General features: G+C 43.5%; 1 protein-coding gene across 4 annotated transcripts in view; it reads right to left on the bottom strand.

Annotated features, from left to right (window-relative positions):
* Positions 1-15,776, bottom strand: part of pomt1 (protein-O-mannosyltransferase 1) — a 42,729-nt gene extending 26,953 nt beyond the window's left edge. Inside the window, exons 1-7 of one of the 4 annotated variants that reach the window (XM_048559018.2) lie at positions 15,705-15,776; positions 12,575-12,713; positions 7,390-7,496; positions 4,263-4,313; positions 1,472-1,618; positions 344-455; positions 180-245 (exon numbers count right to left, since the gene is read on the bottom strand). In XM_048559018.2, the coding sequence (XP_048414975.1) occupies positions 180-245; positions 344-455; positions 1,472-1,618; positions 4,263-4,313; positions 7,390-7,496; positions 12,575-12,696 (605 nt within the window). In that variant the 5' untranslated portion in view covers positions 12,697-12,713; positions 15,705-15,776. Of the gene's footprint in view, positions 1-179; positions 246-343; positions 456-1,471; positions 1,619-4,262; positions 4,314-7,389; positions 7,497-12,574; positions 12,714-12,824; positions 12,929-15,704 lie in introns of those variants that run through there. The other 3 variants (XM_048559019.1, XM_048559020.2, XM_048559021.1) reach the window with 3 other exon arrangements.
* Between the last annotated feature and the right edge of the window lie 1,428 nt (positions 15,777-17,204).

Genomic DNA, 17,204 nt, shown 5'->3' on the forward strand with positions numbered 1-17,204 from the left:
ACAAGTATAAATTCCTACAGATGACCCAAATACAGTTTGAAACATTGCAATAATTCTATCTTTTCAGAGAGATTAGCTTCAACAACATTAATTTAGCTTTCATCTTCTCTTGCTCAGCCTGTCACAGTGCTGCTGATGAACTGCAGTTCCTAGTTTGAAAACTTTGTTAAGAAACTCACCCAATCGCCAGTGTACAAGCAGTTCCAGTGAGGATAAGCCAAAACCACCACCTCAGCGAGAACGAGCTGGAATAAACCAAAATCGATACGAATGAAGCATTAACTTTTTCATTGTATTCCTTCCAATTTTCACAACATGAAGACGCACGAATGCTTTGTCATACCTGTCTTTCTGCATATTGTAGAATTTCAGATAAGACAAAACTGCCAACAGGACAAAGAAAATGAGAATGGATTCCAGAAGCATAAACCTTGACTGGGTTATTAAGGAGTTTTCTGTTTCAAAGAAAAGAACACAGCATAACTACAACACTGAACTAATTAGAAATATTGCATAAGTGATTTATACCTGACACCAATGGTTATAAAAGCAGATACATAATGCAAGTTAGAGGAACAGTAAACCATTCGACTCCTCAAACTTGCTCCAACACTCATATTTGTTCTTATAATACTATTTTAAAAGAAGTAATCGAAATAGTTCAACAAACTTCTGCAGAATCACTTTGGATTCCTAGCTCCTCAAGATCGACTAAGGAGCAGGCACCATGGATAAAAATGAGGATTAAGGGATCAATTCATTAATAATTGCAAAGCTCCAGACACTAGTTAAGATTCTAAGGTAACAGTGACACGAGTTAATGAAGTGAAATGGGAATCGGAATTAAGTCAGGAATGCTGTCTTTATGTTACATTAGAATTACGTGATGTCATGTACGCTTTTGGACGCAATTTAAACAGGACTCCCCACACAACACTTGAGAACAAAGGACAAACATCTACAGCTTCTTACTCCTGTATCAGCCACTAAATTAGAATGCCAACATTCCACATGTATCTATGCTTGGTTTAAAAACAAAGTTGTGTGACAACTTAATTAGCAGAAAACTCTTTACAATTCATTTTTCTAATTGCAGCTTTGGTGTCTTCAGTGGGACAGCCCAGGATTCCTTTGGGCAGCTTTTACAACGTCTTCCTTCCCAGGACTGGCAACAAGATTAGTCCTTGGAGTCTCGTGCCCTGGGGTTCTGGTGGCCTGGCATAGATGGCTTACTTTGGCAGCCGCTTCCAGCTGGTATCCCAGCGGCTCAGCGTGGCTGTCTTGCAGTGATACTGTCTTTTGCAAACCCTGGAGCTGTGAATTTAACCAAGATGGGCCAAGTCTTAAATTTTCTTTTCTCTTTTCAATTCCTTGTTATTAATTTAGGTGCTGTGGTGGGCGACTTAAACACTTTTCATTATTGTTTAAAAAAATACAAGTGACAATAAATGACTATTCTGTTTGCTCTTACCGAACATAATAAGGAGAGCAGCAATAAGAGCTGAGAAGTGTGAATACTTGAGCTCTACTACGATCTGGTACACCAGCGAGATGCACAGTGCGCCAGCCAGAGCTGGGAGAAACCTCAGGTTCCAAACTGGGACATTCCCCGTGTATTCTAAGAAGGCAAGCATAAATATTGTCGTATTACAAGTGACAGAGAGGAAGATTACCTATTAAAGTAAACTATACCCACTCTGACTGACATTCATTTACAGCCGACAGAACTGCAGAAACCACAGCAGACTGCCAATTCTAAAGCTTTGGCAAAGATTCCACAGGAATTAAGCTGTCTCATTCTGACTGTCTTACTCCAGATGTTTTAAACAGGAGTTAGCAGAGTGATCATCAAGAGGAGGGAGAATTTGTATGTTATCAACTCAAGAGTCAGAGAAAGGTACTGGGGAAGAGCCAGGCAGTTTTGATTAACCAAAATCAACTTTAAACAAAAAGAGTAAGGAAAACCAAACTGAACTAAACAACAACTTGCATTAATATAGGACCATTAGTGCAATAAGATATCCCAAGATGCTTCACATAAGCATTTACTGAGTCATGTAAGGAGATTAGGAAGAGGTATCTTTGAATCAGTCTCTTCAAGGAGAAGTGGTAGAAAGGAAGAGGTTTAAGGTGGGAATGAGAGTATTTAGGGGCATGAAAGCTGAAGGCAATGCTGCCAGAGATTGCAAAGACTTTTGGAGATGGGAGGAATGGAGTTTGTGTTTGAAACTGAAGGCAATGAATTTGGGTCTTCCCACTGTTTAACTGGAAGAAAATACTGCTCATTTAACACAGGGTGTCAGACAAGCTGCTAAATCAGCAGCACTGGGGGCATTAGGTAAGGTGGGGCAGTGTGAGGTAGGGGCTGCATATGGAAGCGGGTGTGTTCAGATGATACTATTTAGGGGAAGAATACAGATATAGGCATGGATGTTTTTGGGAACCAGGGGTCAAGACAGCGAAGGAAAAGCCAATGCAGAGAATTGATGTCCTCGGTTAGAGGACTCGGCTTCTTTGACAGCATCTTCCAAAACAACAACCATCACCACCTAAAAGAACAACGGCAGCAAACATATCGGCACGTGGCAACCTGCAAGTTCACACACTATCCTGACTTGGAACAATGTCACCATTCCTCCATTACAGCTGAGTCAAAATCCTGGAACTCCTTTCCTAACAGCACTCTGGATGTCCCTGACACCCCCCAAACACTATGGCGCTGGAAGCAGCAGCCTATCATCACCTTCTCAAGTGGAATTAAGGATTTGCAATAGCCAGCGATGTCCACATTCCATGAACAAATAAAAAGACAGGTATAGAATCTGACCCTGATTTGGTACATTCACTATCAAGTCACACATTGGTTTTTGATTTCTACCCAACAGCTTTGTTCGGGATGTTATTATCAATCCACTAATTGTCTCTTGGTGGTTAACATTGAAATTACCTGTTACAGGTGAATTTCAGTTATGGGGATAAAATGAAGACCCTGGGACCATTCTCCTTGGAGAAGAGAAGGTTGACAGGAGATCTAAATGAAATATCCAGAATCATGAGGGCTTTGGACAGGCTAAATAGGGAAAAAAATATTCCCGCTCATGAAAGAATCAAAACTGAGGGGGCACAGATTTTAAAAATTTGTGTAAGAGGCAAAAGTAATATGGGAAGAAAGCTTCCCCAAGCAGCATGTGGTTAGGACCCAGAATGTGCTTCTGAAATGGTGGAGACAAGTTCAGTAGTGGCATTCAAAAGGGGTTTGGGCAGTTATTTAAAAAAGGAACGCGCAGGGTTATGGGCAAGAAAGCTGGAGAATTTAGAAGAGATGCTCATTTGAAGAGCTGGCACAGACACTACAGGCTAGTTTGATAAGGAATCAGATTTATCAGCTAACAACTAATTATTGAACAACTTCATTGTTATGTAAACATTATGTGCAGAAATCATTTTGGTCCTAGCACGTAAATTGCCGAGCTAATTGAACAGAATTTCACAATTTGCCAAAGTGGAGAATTTGACCGATGGTTTTTGGATTTCTAGTCTACTACTATAAGACTAGGCCCCCGTACCTTCTGTAAAGTGTAAAATCAACCATTTTCAAAGTAAAACATCCTAAAAATACATCCTAGTAGCTGCTGATAGATGTTTTCATTACGAACAAAAGTACCAGAAATCCAAACATTAAACCTATTTTAAACAATGTGCTTGAGACTCATTTCAACCCAGTTTCTGCTATCCATGTATCCAGTATTTTGTATTGACTGATACCCAGTAGAATTGTATTGACTGATACCCAGTAGAATTGCATTGACTGATACCCAGTAGAATTGCATTGACTGATACCCAGTAGAATTGCATTGACTGATACCCAGTAGAATTGCATTGACTGATACCCAGTAGAATTGTATTGACTGATACCCAGTAGAATTGCATTGACTGATACCCAGTAGAATTGCAACATTGGTAAAATACAGGAGGGCACCCACATGGTATTCCTTAAGTCAGTCATACTGCTAGAGAAAGGAGACCCCCCATGACTGTGTTACACCCGGTTGCCACAACAACTTCAAAAATCATTATCATTGTAATATATGACAGAACCCAAGATTTTATTCACAGTCAGTAGGTGGCAACGGATGATACCGATTTTTTTGTGAGACCTGCTGTTTCCAACTTCACTTGTGGAGGGCTACTTATCTTGGGCCATCACACCACAGCTTGCTTCCACAATAAACACAATAGTGAAAAGAACAGGTAGCTCTTACCTGCACCAATTCTGTTCCAAGCGAAGTTCCCATCAAAGCCACCAAAATAGGCTGCAAATGAAACGCCAAATATATGTACAGCTATTAGTACTTTCAAAGTCCCTTGGCAATTTTATACTTTTGAGACTAGACAGAAAAGCAAATCAAGTTTATTCCTATAATTAAAACAGTCACTGTTTCACCATGACTGAAGACAGTTCCAACAGCCAAACTGTAATTTAGACTTTGTTTTCTACTGCTTCTTCTCATTGTACCTCCTGTGCTGTGAGATATTATCGCTTCCATCACTTACCTGATTGTATATCACTTCCCTTCAATACTCTAAAAGGTGACAGAATGGTAGAAGCCCACTGGTACTCCAGGACATGACTGTCATTTGATTACTTGATAATGGCAGCCTAATCTTCCATGATGCCGAGATACCAGTTTTTGACTGGGGCGGACAAAGCCAGAAGTCACACGACACCAAATTATAGTTCAACAGATTTATTTGAAATCACAAGCTTTTGGAGCACCTGCCAAAGGAGCAGTGCTCTAAAAGCTCGTGATTTCAAATAAACCTGTTGAACTATAACCAGGTGTCGTGTAATTTATGACTTAATCTGTCATGCAATTTGATTTTCAGCAAGTGCCACTGGAAAGCAGTTAAGAACGAGAACACTGGCACATTTAGTCTCTACCAGGTCATTCAGCTTGAAGGACGACTGAGACACGCCAATTTCACCTGCCAATTTCTAACCTTCCAATCCTCTCTGAAGTCTCCAAATATTTCATCACCTCTCCCTTTAGAATACCTTTGTTTGGCTTACACGGAATCCATAGCATGCAGACTGCTTCAGTAAAAATCACTTAACAGCACCTTGTGATTGCAGCAATAGTACTCCATAAAGCCAGTTAATGAAGGATAGAACTGGATTCAATCTTTACATACCTTTTTATAACCATTTGTAACTATTACTCACCACAAGCATACACCTAGCTTAATAATCATTGTTCAACTGTCTCTGTTTATAAGGTCGTGGGGGCATTGAAAAGGAAAAACAAGGGGCCACTGTTAAATTTAAGATGTTTTCAATGATCAGGCTATTCCAGCACTTTTTAAAGCACTTTTATTGCGATAAAAGCAGAAGAAGGTGAAATCTTAACATGGCTTTGCTGTATAAACAACAGCCCATTTGGAAATGTGCAAAGAACAGAAGCACCCAGGTCAAGAAAATGGTTCACACCCTTTACAAGAGGCCTAACATAAAATAAAACAAGCCGTGGATGCTGGAAATCAAAAGTAAACACAGAAACTGCCGGAAAAAGATTTAGCAGGTCTAGCAGCACCTGCGAACAGAGAGCAGAATTAATGTTTCAGATCCAGTTACCCTTCATCAGAACTGCATGTAGCTGGAAAAGGTTAGTATTTTTACACTTTACCCACACTTAGTCAACCTAATCTACTGTATTTGCCGCTCACAATGTGGTCTCCTCTACATAGGGAAAACGAAGCATCGACTGGGTAACCACTTTGCAGAATACTCGTGTGTACAGAAATGATCCTGAGCTTCCAAAGCCTACCACATCAACACATCACTGTGCTCCCTGGCGAACATCTCTCTCTCGCGCTTACTGTAATACATCAATGAAGCTCAGCACAAGTTGGAAGAACACCTCATGTTCCGCTTGGGAATGCTATAGCCTTTTGGACTTAATATCAAGTTCATTAATTTTAGGGGCTGAATACCCTCTCCCATGTCCCCCATACACCAGTAATTTGTCAACATATGGTCTGCTACAACAAACAGTCCATTGTCAGCTGTTAATGGTCCCCATTGGCAGCTATTCATTTTCCCAGGCTGACTTTTACCCATTCCTTTGCCTGTCCAACTGTTGTTTTCTCTCTCTGAACTCCATCTCCACCTGTTAGTTACTCCTCTCCCACCCTATCTTTAGCAATTTTAACCAACCTTTTCCTAGCTACAATCAGTTTTAAAGAAGGGTCACTGCACTTGAAACGTTAACTCTGGTTTCTCTCAGCAGATGCTGTCAGACCAGCTGACCTTTTCTATCAATTTCGGTTTCGGCTTATAACGGGCTAGTTATTAGCCACAAATATCACATAAATGAAAACGACTGGCCTACATACTAAAAAGGCATTATATAGCTTGCAAAACTGAGACAAATTCTAGAAAGTTTACAAGCAGAGTAAACAGTTGAAATGCTCAGCCTAGAATTAGATAGGCACTGTTTACTGGCAGGGGAGACAATGGCCTAGTGCTATTATCGCTGGACTGTTAATCCAGACACCCAGGTAATGTTCTGGGAGCTTGGGTTCGAATCCTGCCACGGCAGATGGTGGAATTTGAATTCAGTAAATACCTGGAATTAAGAGTCTAATGATGACCATGAATCGAATGCTGATTGTTGGAAAAACCCATCTGGTTCACTAATGTCCTTTAGTGAAGGAAACTGCCATCCTTACCTGGTCTGGCCTGCCCGTGACTCCAGACCCACAGCAATGTGATTGACTTTTAACTACCCTCTGGGCACATAGGGATGGGCAATAAATGGTGGCCTAGCCAGTGACACCCTCATTCCATGAATGAATTAAAAAAAACTCCAACACTTAGAAATGTGATGTGACGTTGTCCTGGGTCAGAACATATTCCCAACATAGCTGGAGCCTGCGAACCAGGCATGCCATTTTGTCAGAAAACATATCATGGAAGAGTTTTTAGTCAACATAGCTAAGCTTGTTATTAGAAAGATGACTTGTGAGCGAACCCTAAGTAAGTCGCTGTCACTGATATAATAATAGTAGATAATAATACCAGAAGTAAATCTTCAACAACTACCCATTCTCATCCTAGTCACTTCATTTTCTCAAAGTATCTCAGACATTAAAAAAAAGTTTTCCTCCTATACAGCCGGGAGGATACAAGACATGAAGAAAAGTACAAATGAGAATGTACATTTACAAATATTCCTGTCCTTAGCTTTCCAGTGTTATTGGTATCAGCAAGGTATTATTCCCCAAGATGATGCAAAGTTCTATTTCTTTTTAATAAAATGGCTGATAATAAAAACATTGGTGAATTCAGTCATTGTCCAAAACCTCTCTTTAAAAGCTGCCGTTTCTTACCTCCAGCGGCCAGAATCATGTGACCAAGAGGAGGTCCGCTGTCGTCAATAAAAAACATTTGTTTCATGTACAAGGAGACAAACTGTCCATAATAAACTTCATCGAACCTATGAAGAGGTTTTAGATATCACAATCAATCAGAATTTAATGAACAGGAATAAAACTGAACTGGGTGCATCAACCAGCTTATCTGAGGAATCTATGTCATAAGATTACTTAATAACAGGCTGTAAAGTTGTAAATAATGGGTCTAAAAGAGAGATTTGATTGATATCTTTGAACAGCTGCTGTAGTTATTTGGCACAGATTTCTCAAATTAGACAGGATTCAAAATTCCTATGTCTACAAAAAGTTTGACCACCAAGTCAGCTATCATGTTTTGTATATTCAGCTGGACTCTCTTGGCAGTGTGCTTTCACTGTCTTCTCCAAAAACTGTTCTAAACTCCTGGAGTTAAGCAAGCTTTTTCTGCAAAACAGATAAAGAAAGGACGAGGCGAGTAGGGCCACCTGTCATGATCCACTGGGGTAGTATACTGGAAATCAAACCCAACTACTCCCGGCTTCTTCATAATAGTTGAAGTTTTCAAAATATGCAAAATTCCCAAGTTATCTGATATTCAGGTACAGACTGCTGGAAAGCACAGATCAGACTTCTGTTCTCAACAAGAAATCACTATTTATCGTAGATTATTAGATGCTAGCTATATGTGAACAATTAATTTAAGTGCACTCTACAAATTTGTAGATGATACAAAGTTAAACAGGAATGTGCACCTAAGGAAGATGCAAAAAGTTTTCAGTAGGATTTGGATAGATTCAGTGATTGGGCAAAGCATAGAAGGTGGAATACAAGGTAGAAAAATGAGAGATTATCCACTTTATAGGACGTACAAATGTGCAGAATATTTCTTAAGTGGTGAGATATTGCAAAGTGTTGACATGCATAAGGACTAGATGTCCTTGTCAATAAGTCACTGAAGGCTATCATGCAGGTGCAGCAAGTTATCAAGGAGGCCACTGGAATATTAGCTTTTATTGCAAGACAATTTCAGCGTAGGAGTAGTGAAGTCTGACTTCAATTTTACAGGGGTTTAGTTAGGTCACACCTAGAGTACTGCATGCTGTTTTGATCCCTTTATCTCAGGAAAAACATTACTGTCACAGAGGGAGTACAACACAGGTTCTCGAAACTTGTTCCCGCAATAATGGGACTTTCCTATCAAGGGAGATTAAGCAAACTGGTCCCACATTCTCTAGACATTCAACAAGGTTGAGAGGTGATTGCATTGAAACTTAAAATACGTAAGGCACAGATACAGCACGTACACTTAACCTGTTTCCCTGGGTTGAGGAGTCTAGAATGGGAGAAAACAAGAGGGATGCTATTTAAGACTAAGATATTTCTGTACTGTGTGACTATGAGGAATTTGTTTTCACTCATGAATCTTTGGAATTCTCTACCAAAAAGGGCTGTTTTTAAGAGAGCAGCTGAAATATTTCTGATTATGCCTGGTGTTAAGAGTTTAGGCAACAATATGGGTAAAAGGCATTGTTGAGTTTGATCATCCATGAATATATCAAGATGCAGGCTTCATGAGCTGAATGGCCCACCCCTGTTCCTACAATCATTATAAAAGAGTAAGATGGAAAGAAGGCCTAAAGTGAAAATCATGAAGCTACTTACAGTCCAGATAATCAAGTGATTCCTGATGGACTACCTGTCCAGGCTATATGCACAACTTCATCTTAAGAGGCCACCACTTAGAATCAGAGAATCCCTACAGTGTGGAAAGGAGGCTGTTTGGCCCACTGACTCCATACCACCCCTCCAAAGAACCTACCCCACACAGAGTCTACTCTGCCTACCCAATCCCTGTAACCCTGCATTTCCTTTGATTAACCCCCCTACCAAATCACTGGACACGATGGGCAATTTCCCATGGCCAATCCACCAAACCTGTACTTCTTTGGACTGAGAGGAAGCCCATGCAGACACGGGAAGAATGTGCAAACTCCACACAGTCACCAGAGGGTGGAATCGAATCTGGGTCCCTGGTGCTGTGAGGCAGTAGTGCTAGCCACTGAGTCACCGTGCCTACTTACCTAATTACAAATAAACCACACAGGTAAGGCAAAGCAAGTACCCTGAATATGGTATTTTGAGGGGGTTTCATATCATTGGTTATATGCCTTTTACAATTCATTTGATTTGAGTTTCTGATCTATAGGTTTTTGCATTTAACTTTGTTGTGGACCTTATGATCTTGAGGTCAACAAATTGTTAAAAATGCACAGTACTGCTTCTTAATATCCTACTCCAGTGTATTAAGTTATAATCTTTTTCCAATGTTCTGTCAGCAACCTCAGCTTCCCATCATTGACTTTCCTTAACAATGATGTTACCCAGGACTGTCATTGACATCAAAGATTAGATCTTTAAGCACTAAACCAATTCTGCCAACAATAGCTATTCTGCATGAACCATCTCTATATCCTTAAAGAAATTTCGAGGGCCAGATGAAAATTATCCTGGGATATTGAGGGAGGAAATTGCATTGGCAATAATTTTCAATTCCTCTCTGGCCATAGGAGTGGCGCTAGACTGGAGAACAAGCACTGTTATTCAAGAAGGGAGCAAGGGATTAAACCAGGAAACTACAGGCCAGTCAGTCTAACCTCAATGGTAGATAAACTATTGGAAACTATTCTAAGGGACAGAATGAATCTGCACATAAGGAGGCAGAGGTTGATCAAGGCAAGTTAGCATGGTTTTGTTAAGGGAGGTCATGGTTGTGAAGAATGATCACCGAAACCGAAACGTCAACTCTGGTTTCTCTCAACTGATACTGCCAGACCTACTGAATTTTTCCAGCAATTTCTATTTTTGTTCAACTCAAGCAACTTGACTGAATTTTTCAATGAGGTGGTCTGATGTGTATATGAGGGCAATGCATTCGCTGCAGTCTGATTTGACTTCAACAAGACTTTCAATAAGATCTTGCATGGAATACTGACAGTGAAGGTAAAAGCCCATGGCATTTAAGGACATTTGGCTAATTGGATCCACAATTGGATGAATGGCAGGAAGCAGAAGGTGGTGGTCAAGGGGTGCTTTGTGACTGAAAGCATCTATCCAGCAGGGTTCTGCATGGATCGGTGTTGGTATACATAAAAGATTCAGAGTTAGACATTAGAGGGATTGATCACTAAGTTTGCAGATGATACATAAATTGGTGGGTGGCAAAGAGTGGGGAGGATAGACTTAACTTACAGGAGGATATAGAAGTTTGGCCAGATGGGCTGATCAACAGGAAATAGAATTCAATCCAGGAAAGTGTGATGTATGCAGATGGGCAAATAAAGATAAAGGAATACATGATGTACAATAGGACTATGGAAGGTTCTGAGGATCAGAGGAACATTGATGTGCGTGCCCATCGGTCCCTTAAAGTAACAGGAAAAGTTGGTTAAGAAAGCACACGGTACACTTATCTTCATGAGCCAAGGTACACAGTTTCAGAGCAGGGAGGTTTTGCTGGAACTGTATAAAGCATTGATTAGACCACAGATATTGTGTGGACCTCTGGAATCCATGTCATCGGAAGGTTGTGAGCGCATAGGAAAGGGTGCAGACAAGATTTACCAGGAAGTTGCCTGGGCTGAAGAATTTTAGCCATGCAGAGAGATTGGACAGAAACTTCAGGGAGCACTCAAAGACCAGAGGGCAGAGATTTAAACTAAGGGGTAGGAGGTACATAGGGGATGTGAGGAAAACCTTTTTTCACTAAGAGTGTGTTAGGAATCTGGAACTCATGCCTGCAAGGATGGTAGTGGCAAAAATCCTGATAACATCTAACTAGGTTAGTTTGCAGTTGACACCAAAATTGATGGTGTAATGGACGGCGAAGGAGGTTATCTCAGAGTACAATGGGACCTTCATCAGATAGGCTGAGGAGTGGCAGATGGAATTTAATTTATATAAATGTGAGGTGTTGCATTTTGGTAGGGCAAACCAGGGCAGGGCTTATAAAATTAATAGTAGGGTCGAGGGGAGCTGTTGACAAACAAAGAGACCTTGGGGTGCAGATCTACAATTCCTTGAAGGTGCAGTCATAGATAGATAGGGTACTTAAGGAGGCATTTGGTACACTTGCCTTGATTGGTCAGTGCATGAGTATAGGAGTTTGGAGGTCATGCTGCAGCTATACAGGACATTTGTTAGGCCACTTTTGGAATACTGTGTTTAGTTTTGGTCTCCCTGCTACAGGAAAGATATTGTTAAACTTGGAAGAGTGCAGACAAGATTTACAAGGATGTTGCCAGGGTTTGAGCTATAGGGAGAGACTGAATAGGCTGGGGTTATATCCCTGGGGCATCGGAGGTTGAGGGGTGATCTTACGGAGGTTTATAAGATCATGAGGCATAGATAGGGTAAAGAGACAGGGTCTTTTCCCTGGGGTGGGGGAGTCCAAAACTAAGGAGCATAGGTTTAAGGTGAGAGGGGAAAGATTTAGTAGTGACCGAAGGGGCAACTTTTTCACACAGAGGGTGGTGTGTGTATGGAATGAGCTGCCAGAGGAAGTGGTGGAGGCTGGTACAATTACAACATTTAAAAGGCACCTGGATGGGTATATAAATAGATAGCACAGTGTGGAGCTAGAGGAATGCAGCAGGCCAGGGAGCATCAGTGGAGCAGGAAAGCCATCCCGAAATGTCAGCTTTCCTGCTCCTCTGATGCTGCCTGGCCTGCTGTGTTCCTCCAGCATCGGCAGTTCTTATTATCTCTGAGGTATATGAATAGGGAGGGTTTAGAGGGATCTTGGTCAAATGCTGGCAAATGGGACTAGACTAATTTAGGATATCTCATTGGCATGGATGAGTTGGACCAAAGGGTCTGTTTCCGTGCTGGACAACTCTATGATTCTAAATATTTAGATGTACACTTACAACGCCAATGCGTGTAAGTCTACGCACGAAATGCTGGAAAATAGGGTTAGACTAATTTGGTGGTTGTTTTTTTTTTCACCTGCACAGACTCAATGAGCTGAAGGACCTTGTTCTGTGCTGTAGGTCTCTATGATTATACAACCTCACAGTGGAAAAGCAACAAACAGCAAATGGATCTGATAAATAGGCGATAACTGCAAAAAGAACGACATTTTAAACCAACAAGATTTACTTACACTACAGCTCTGGGGTACGACAGTCCCCACAATCTACTTCCAATTGCCAGGGCAGTAAGAATGGTTAAAACCACATCAATGTGCACAGTGACAATAATCGGCAATTTCAGCAATCCCAGCATTTTGCCAATTGGTGGAGCTGGAAGAAAGAGGAGATATTGTAAAGGTGACCCAAACAAGATCTCTAGTTTATGTTCAGTTGGATAAAGTAATGGAAAGAAAAGACATAGCAGCATGGTGATAGTGTTACCTGAGCAGTAATCAGGAAAGTATTGGGCTAAGGTTCCAGGGATGGGAGGTCAAATCCCACTGAGACAGTCAGAGCAATTTAAATTCCAATAATTTGATATACCTGGAATAAAATGCGATCCTCATCAATACTGCTCACAGAAGTACCACATCAAAGTAAAAAGCCATTTGGGTAATTTATGCACTTTCTGGATGGAAATCTGCCAACCTGCCTGATAATCAGATCCAAAGTAATATGGCTGGCTCTTATCTTCCCCTCTGAAATGACGAGGGAAATTCTCCATTCAATCAAACCGTTACAGGAGGTACACAGGGTGTATCTCACTAGCTGGCCTGCACCAGTTCAAGTAGATGGACAGCTACTATCCTCTCAAGGGCAATAAATGCAAGTCTCACATCTGGCAAATGTGGCAGAGTGAAGCCACTTTCTGACAGGAGAGGTTCAATGCAGCAAGGCCACTTACCCAGGGTATGCACTGCTACACTTGCAATGATCAGGAACTTGAGCCTTACTCTCATTATACAAAATACATACAAAAGTGAGGACATTTGCTAATGATTGCTGCAACGACATATGTATAACTTATGTAATGAAGGATTAATGTGAAAATGGAGGTAAATATATATAAGTATGTGTTACCATATATACATATATATGGGCGGTAACCAAGCAACAGAAGTTTATTCAGTTCAATTCATGGCAACTGGTTACTTCAGTAGAAATGAGTTCTAGTTTATGAAGTTTCTGAGCCAGAAGAGTGTTTGGGAATAGAAATCTTTTAAGTTATTAGGAGTGAAAAGGTCAATGCCATCTTGATTGAGAGGGCTCATTTCAGTAGACACAGAAAAGATTTGTAAAATTGCCTCCACAGTTCAAGAAAGAGAAACTGAACAGCATCAGTTAAGTGACGATTTAAAAAGCTGAGAAGGAAGCGGTATTTCTGTTGAACTGAATCTCTGTAACTGACAATGTTGGGATGGCAAAACTTTGTTATAATGTGTGTGTTAAGATCTAACAGCAGCATGACGTATGAGAGTATATCCATCGATCTTATATATATATAGGCAAATACTGATTTGATTTTGTTTTGTGTAACAATTTTACAGTTGTTAAGAGAATTTCTACAGCCTTGTGTAAAATGTGAAGGTGAAAGTGGCAAATGGTGTGTTGGCTTTCATAGTGAGAGGACTCAAGCATAAGTGCATTGCTGCAATTGTAAGGATCTTGCTGCAACCACACCTGGAATGTTGTGTACAGTTTTGGTCTCCTCATCAGAGGAAGGATCTTCTGGGTATTGAATGATTGTAATGAAGACACAGCTGACAGGTTGCTGGGACAACATTTGAAGAGAGGCTGCGTTGGTTAGGATTATGTTCACTGGTGCTTGCACCTCATAAGTGCCAGGTAACGGCCACTTCCAACAAGAGAAAAATCCAACACTGGCCCTTGATTTTCAAATACATTACCATCATAAAGTCCTCCACCATCAATTTTCTAGGAATTACCAGAAATTGAACAAACTTGCGACAGAAACACAGAGGCTAGAAACCTTGCGGTAAGAAAGTGACCTCCTGACTCCCCAAAGCATGACCACCATCTATAAGGCACAAGACAGGAGAGCGATGGAATGCTCCTCACTCACCCAGATGGGGGTACAGCTCCAACAACACTCAATATGGGACAGCATGACAGCCATATGTTCAAAGAGGCACAGACTGACACTAACACCCTCTGAGGAGCAGCATGATCTGTATATGCCTCCCTGAGAAAGGGGTATGATGCACCCCACCCAACAAAGAGTGAGAGAGAGGGGATATGACCACCACCCCACAGAGACAGGGGGTGTGGCACCCTCCCAACAGGGACCGAGTTACAACCCCCAGCCCCCACAGAGGGAGGGGGGGGCGTATGACCTAGACCACCCACAGAGGGAGAGGGGGCTGGGTTTGTGGCCCCCGGCCCCCACAGAGGGAGAGGGGGCTGGGCTTGTGGTCCCCGGCCCCCACAGAGGGAGAGGGGGCTGGGCTTGTGGCCCCCGGCCCCCACAGAGGGAGAGGGGGCTGGGCTTGTGGCCCCCGGCCCCCACAGAGGGAGAGGGGGCTGGGCTTGTGGCCCCCGGCCCCCACAGAGGGAGAGGGGGCTGGGCTTGTGGCCCCCGGCCCCCACAGAGGGAGAGGGGGCTGGGCTTGTGGCCCCCGGCCCCCACAGAGGGAGAGGGGGCTGGGCTTGTGGCCCCCGGCCCCCACAGAGGGAGAGGGGGCTGGGCTTGTGGCCCCCGGCCCCCACAGAGGGAGAGGGGGCTGGGCTTGTGGCCCCCGGCCCCCACAGAGGGAGAGGGGGCTGGGCTTGTGGTCCCCGGCCCCCACAGAGGGAGAGGGGGCTGGGCTTGTGGTCCCCGGCCCCCACAGAGGGAGAGGGGGCTGGGCTTGTGGCCCCTGGCCCCCACAGAGGGAGAGGGGGGCTTACGGCCCCCGGCCCCCAGAGAGGGAGCGAGGGGGCCTTACAACCCACAGAGGGAGAGGGGGCTGGGCTTATGGCCCCCAGCCCCCACAGAGGGAGAGGGGGCTGGGCTTGTGGCCCCCGGCCCCCAGAGAGGGAGCGAGGGGGCCTTACAACCCACAGAGGGAGAGGGGGCTGGGCTTATGGTCCCCAGCCCCCACAGAGGGAGAGAGGGGGGCTTACGGCCCCCACAGAGGGAGGGGGGGGGCTTACGGCCCCCACAGAGGGAGGGGGGGGGGCTTACGGCCCCCACAGAGATGGGGGGGTTTGATCCCTCCAGTCCCCACAGAGGGAGAGAGGGTTATGACCCCACCCCACGGGGAGACAGAGAGAGGGTGATAACCGCCCCGTAGGGGTTAAACGCGGACCGGGTGCTTTTACCTCAGCTCCGGCAGGCGGCCGCGCACTCTCGGTTCCGGCCGGCGGAATGGGGCGGGGCTACGTGCTGAGATCAGCAAAGGCGTAAGACCACTGTAACCCCGCCCCTTGGCAACCACGTCCCCAAGGTAACCTCACTCCATGGCAACCGTGTCCCCATAATAATCCCGCCCCATGGTTACCGTGTCCTCAAGGTAACCCCGTCCCATGGCAACCGTGTCCCCATGACAACCCTGCTGCACAGTAACCGTGAGCCAATGGTAAATGAGGCCTACGGGCACCGTGACCTATGGTAACCCCAGTTCAAGAAAATCATCCATCCATTTTAAAGGGTGATGGTAATTGTGGTTTGTGGGAATGGGTTTAAGTGAAATGCATGGGTGGCTCAGTGGTTAACACTGCAGCCTCGTAGCACCAGGGACCCGGGTTCGATTCCAGCCTCAGGCGACTGTCTGTGTGGAGTTTGCACAGTCTCCCAGTGTCTGCGTGGGTTTCCTCCCACAGTCCAAAGATGGGCAGGTCAGGGTGGACTGGCCGGGCTAAATTGCCTGTAGTGTTCAGGGGTGTGTAGCTGAGGTGGGTTATAGGGGGAATGCACCGAGGTTTGGTGTGGACTTGTTGGGCCGAAGGGCCTGCTTCCACACTGTAAATAAATATGTTAATTTTGCTGAAGGGATGCTGCAGGTGAAAATTCAGGGCATCTGATACCAAAGTGGTGGGCCAAGGTCATTGTCCAGAGCATTTCAGTCTCAATACTCAGAGGCCGAAAACTGCAGGAATCCTTGAGCAGTGTGTCTTGTTTAAAAACAGTTGTGAAGATCAAGAGTATTGAAAATGTACATTTTCCATAAATTTTAATTTGAAATATGTAGCCCGCAGAGATAGTAGGAGCTGCAGATGCTGGAGAAACAAGGTGTGGAGCTGGGTGGACACAGCAGGCCAAGCAGCAGGAAAGCTGATGTTTCAGACCTAGACCCTTTAGGCCCGAAACGTCAGCTTTCCTGCTCTCAAGATGCTGCTTGGCCTGTTGTGTTCATCCAGCTCCACACCTTGTTATATGTAACCCTCAGGTTGTTTACCTTTTGTATATATTTTAGATGTCAAATTTATTACAATTGCATTGAGTGTATCATGCTGTATAAAGTTATAAGACCATAAAACAAAGCACCAAAGTAGGCCATTCAGCGCTTTGAACCTGTTCAGTCACTTAATGAGATCATGGCTGATCCAATAATCCTCAACTCCACTTTCCAGCATTGTCCCCAAAAGCCTTGATTCCCTTACTGACTAAATATCTGCCAATTTCAGCTATGAATATTCTTAATAGCCAGCCTTGATTGCTCCCTGTGGTAAAGAATTGCACAAATTTGCTCCACTCGAGAAGAAATTCTTCATCTTTGTGTTAAATGGATGAGTCCTTCCTCTGGGACTGTGTCCCTGGTCCTGGATTCACCCATAAAGTTAAGGAACCTCTCCATATCTATGCTGTTAAGTCCCCTCATA

The sequence above is a fragment of the Stegostoma tigrinum genome, chromosome 29 (genome assembly GCF_030684315.1).
Source record: "Stegostoma tigrinum isolate sSteTig4 chromosome 29, sSteTig4.hap1, whole genome shotgun sequence".
NCBI lineage: Eukaryota > Metazoa > Chordata > Chondrichthyes > Orectolobiformes > Stegostomatidae > Stegostoma > Stegostoma tigrinum.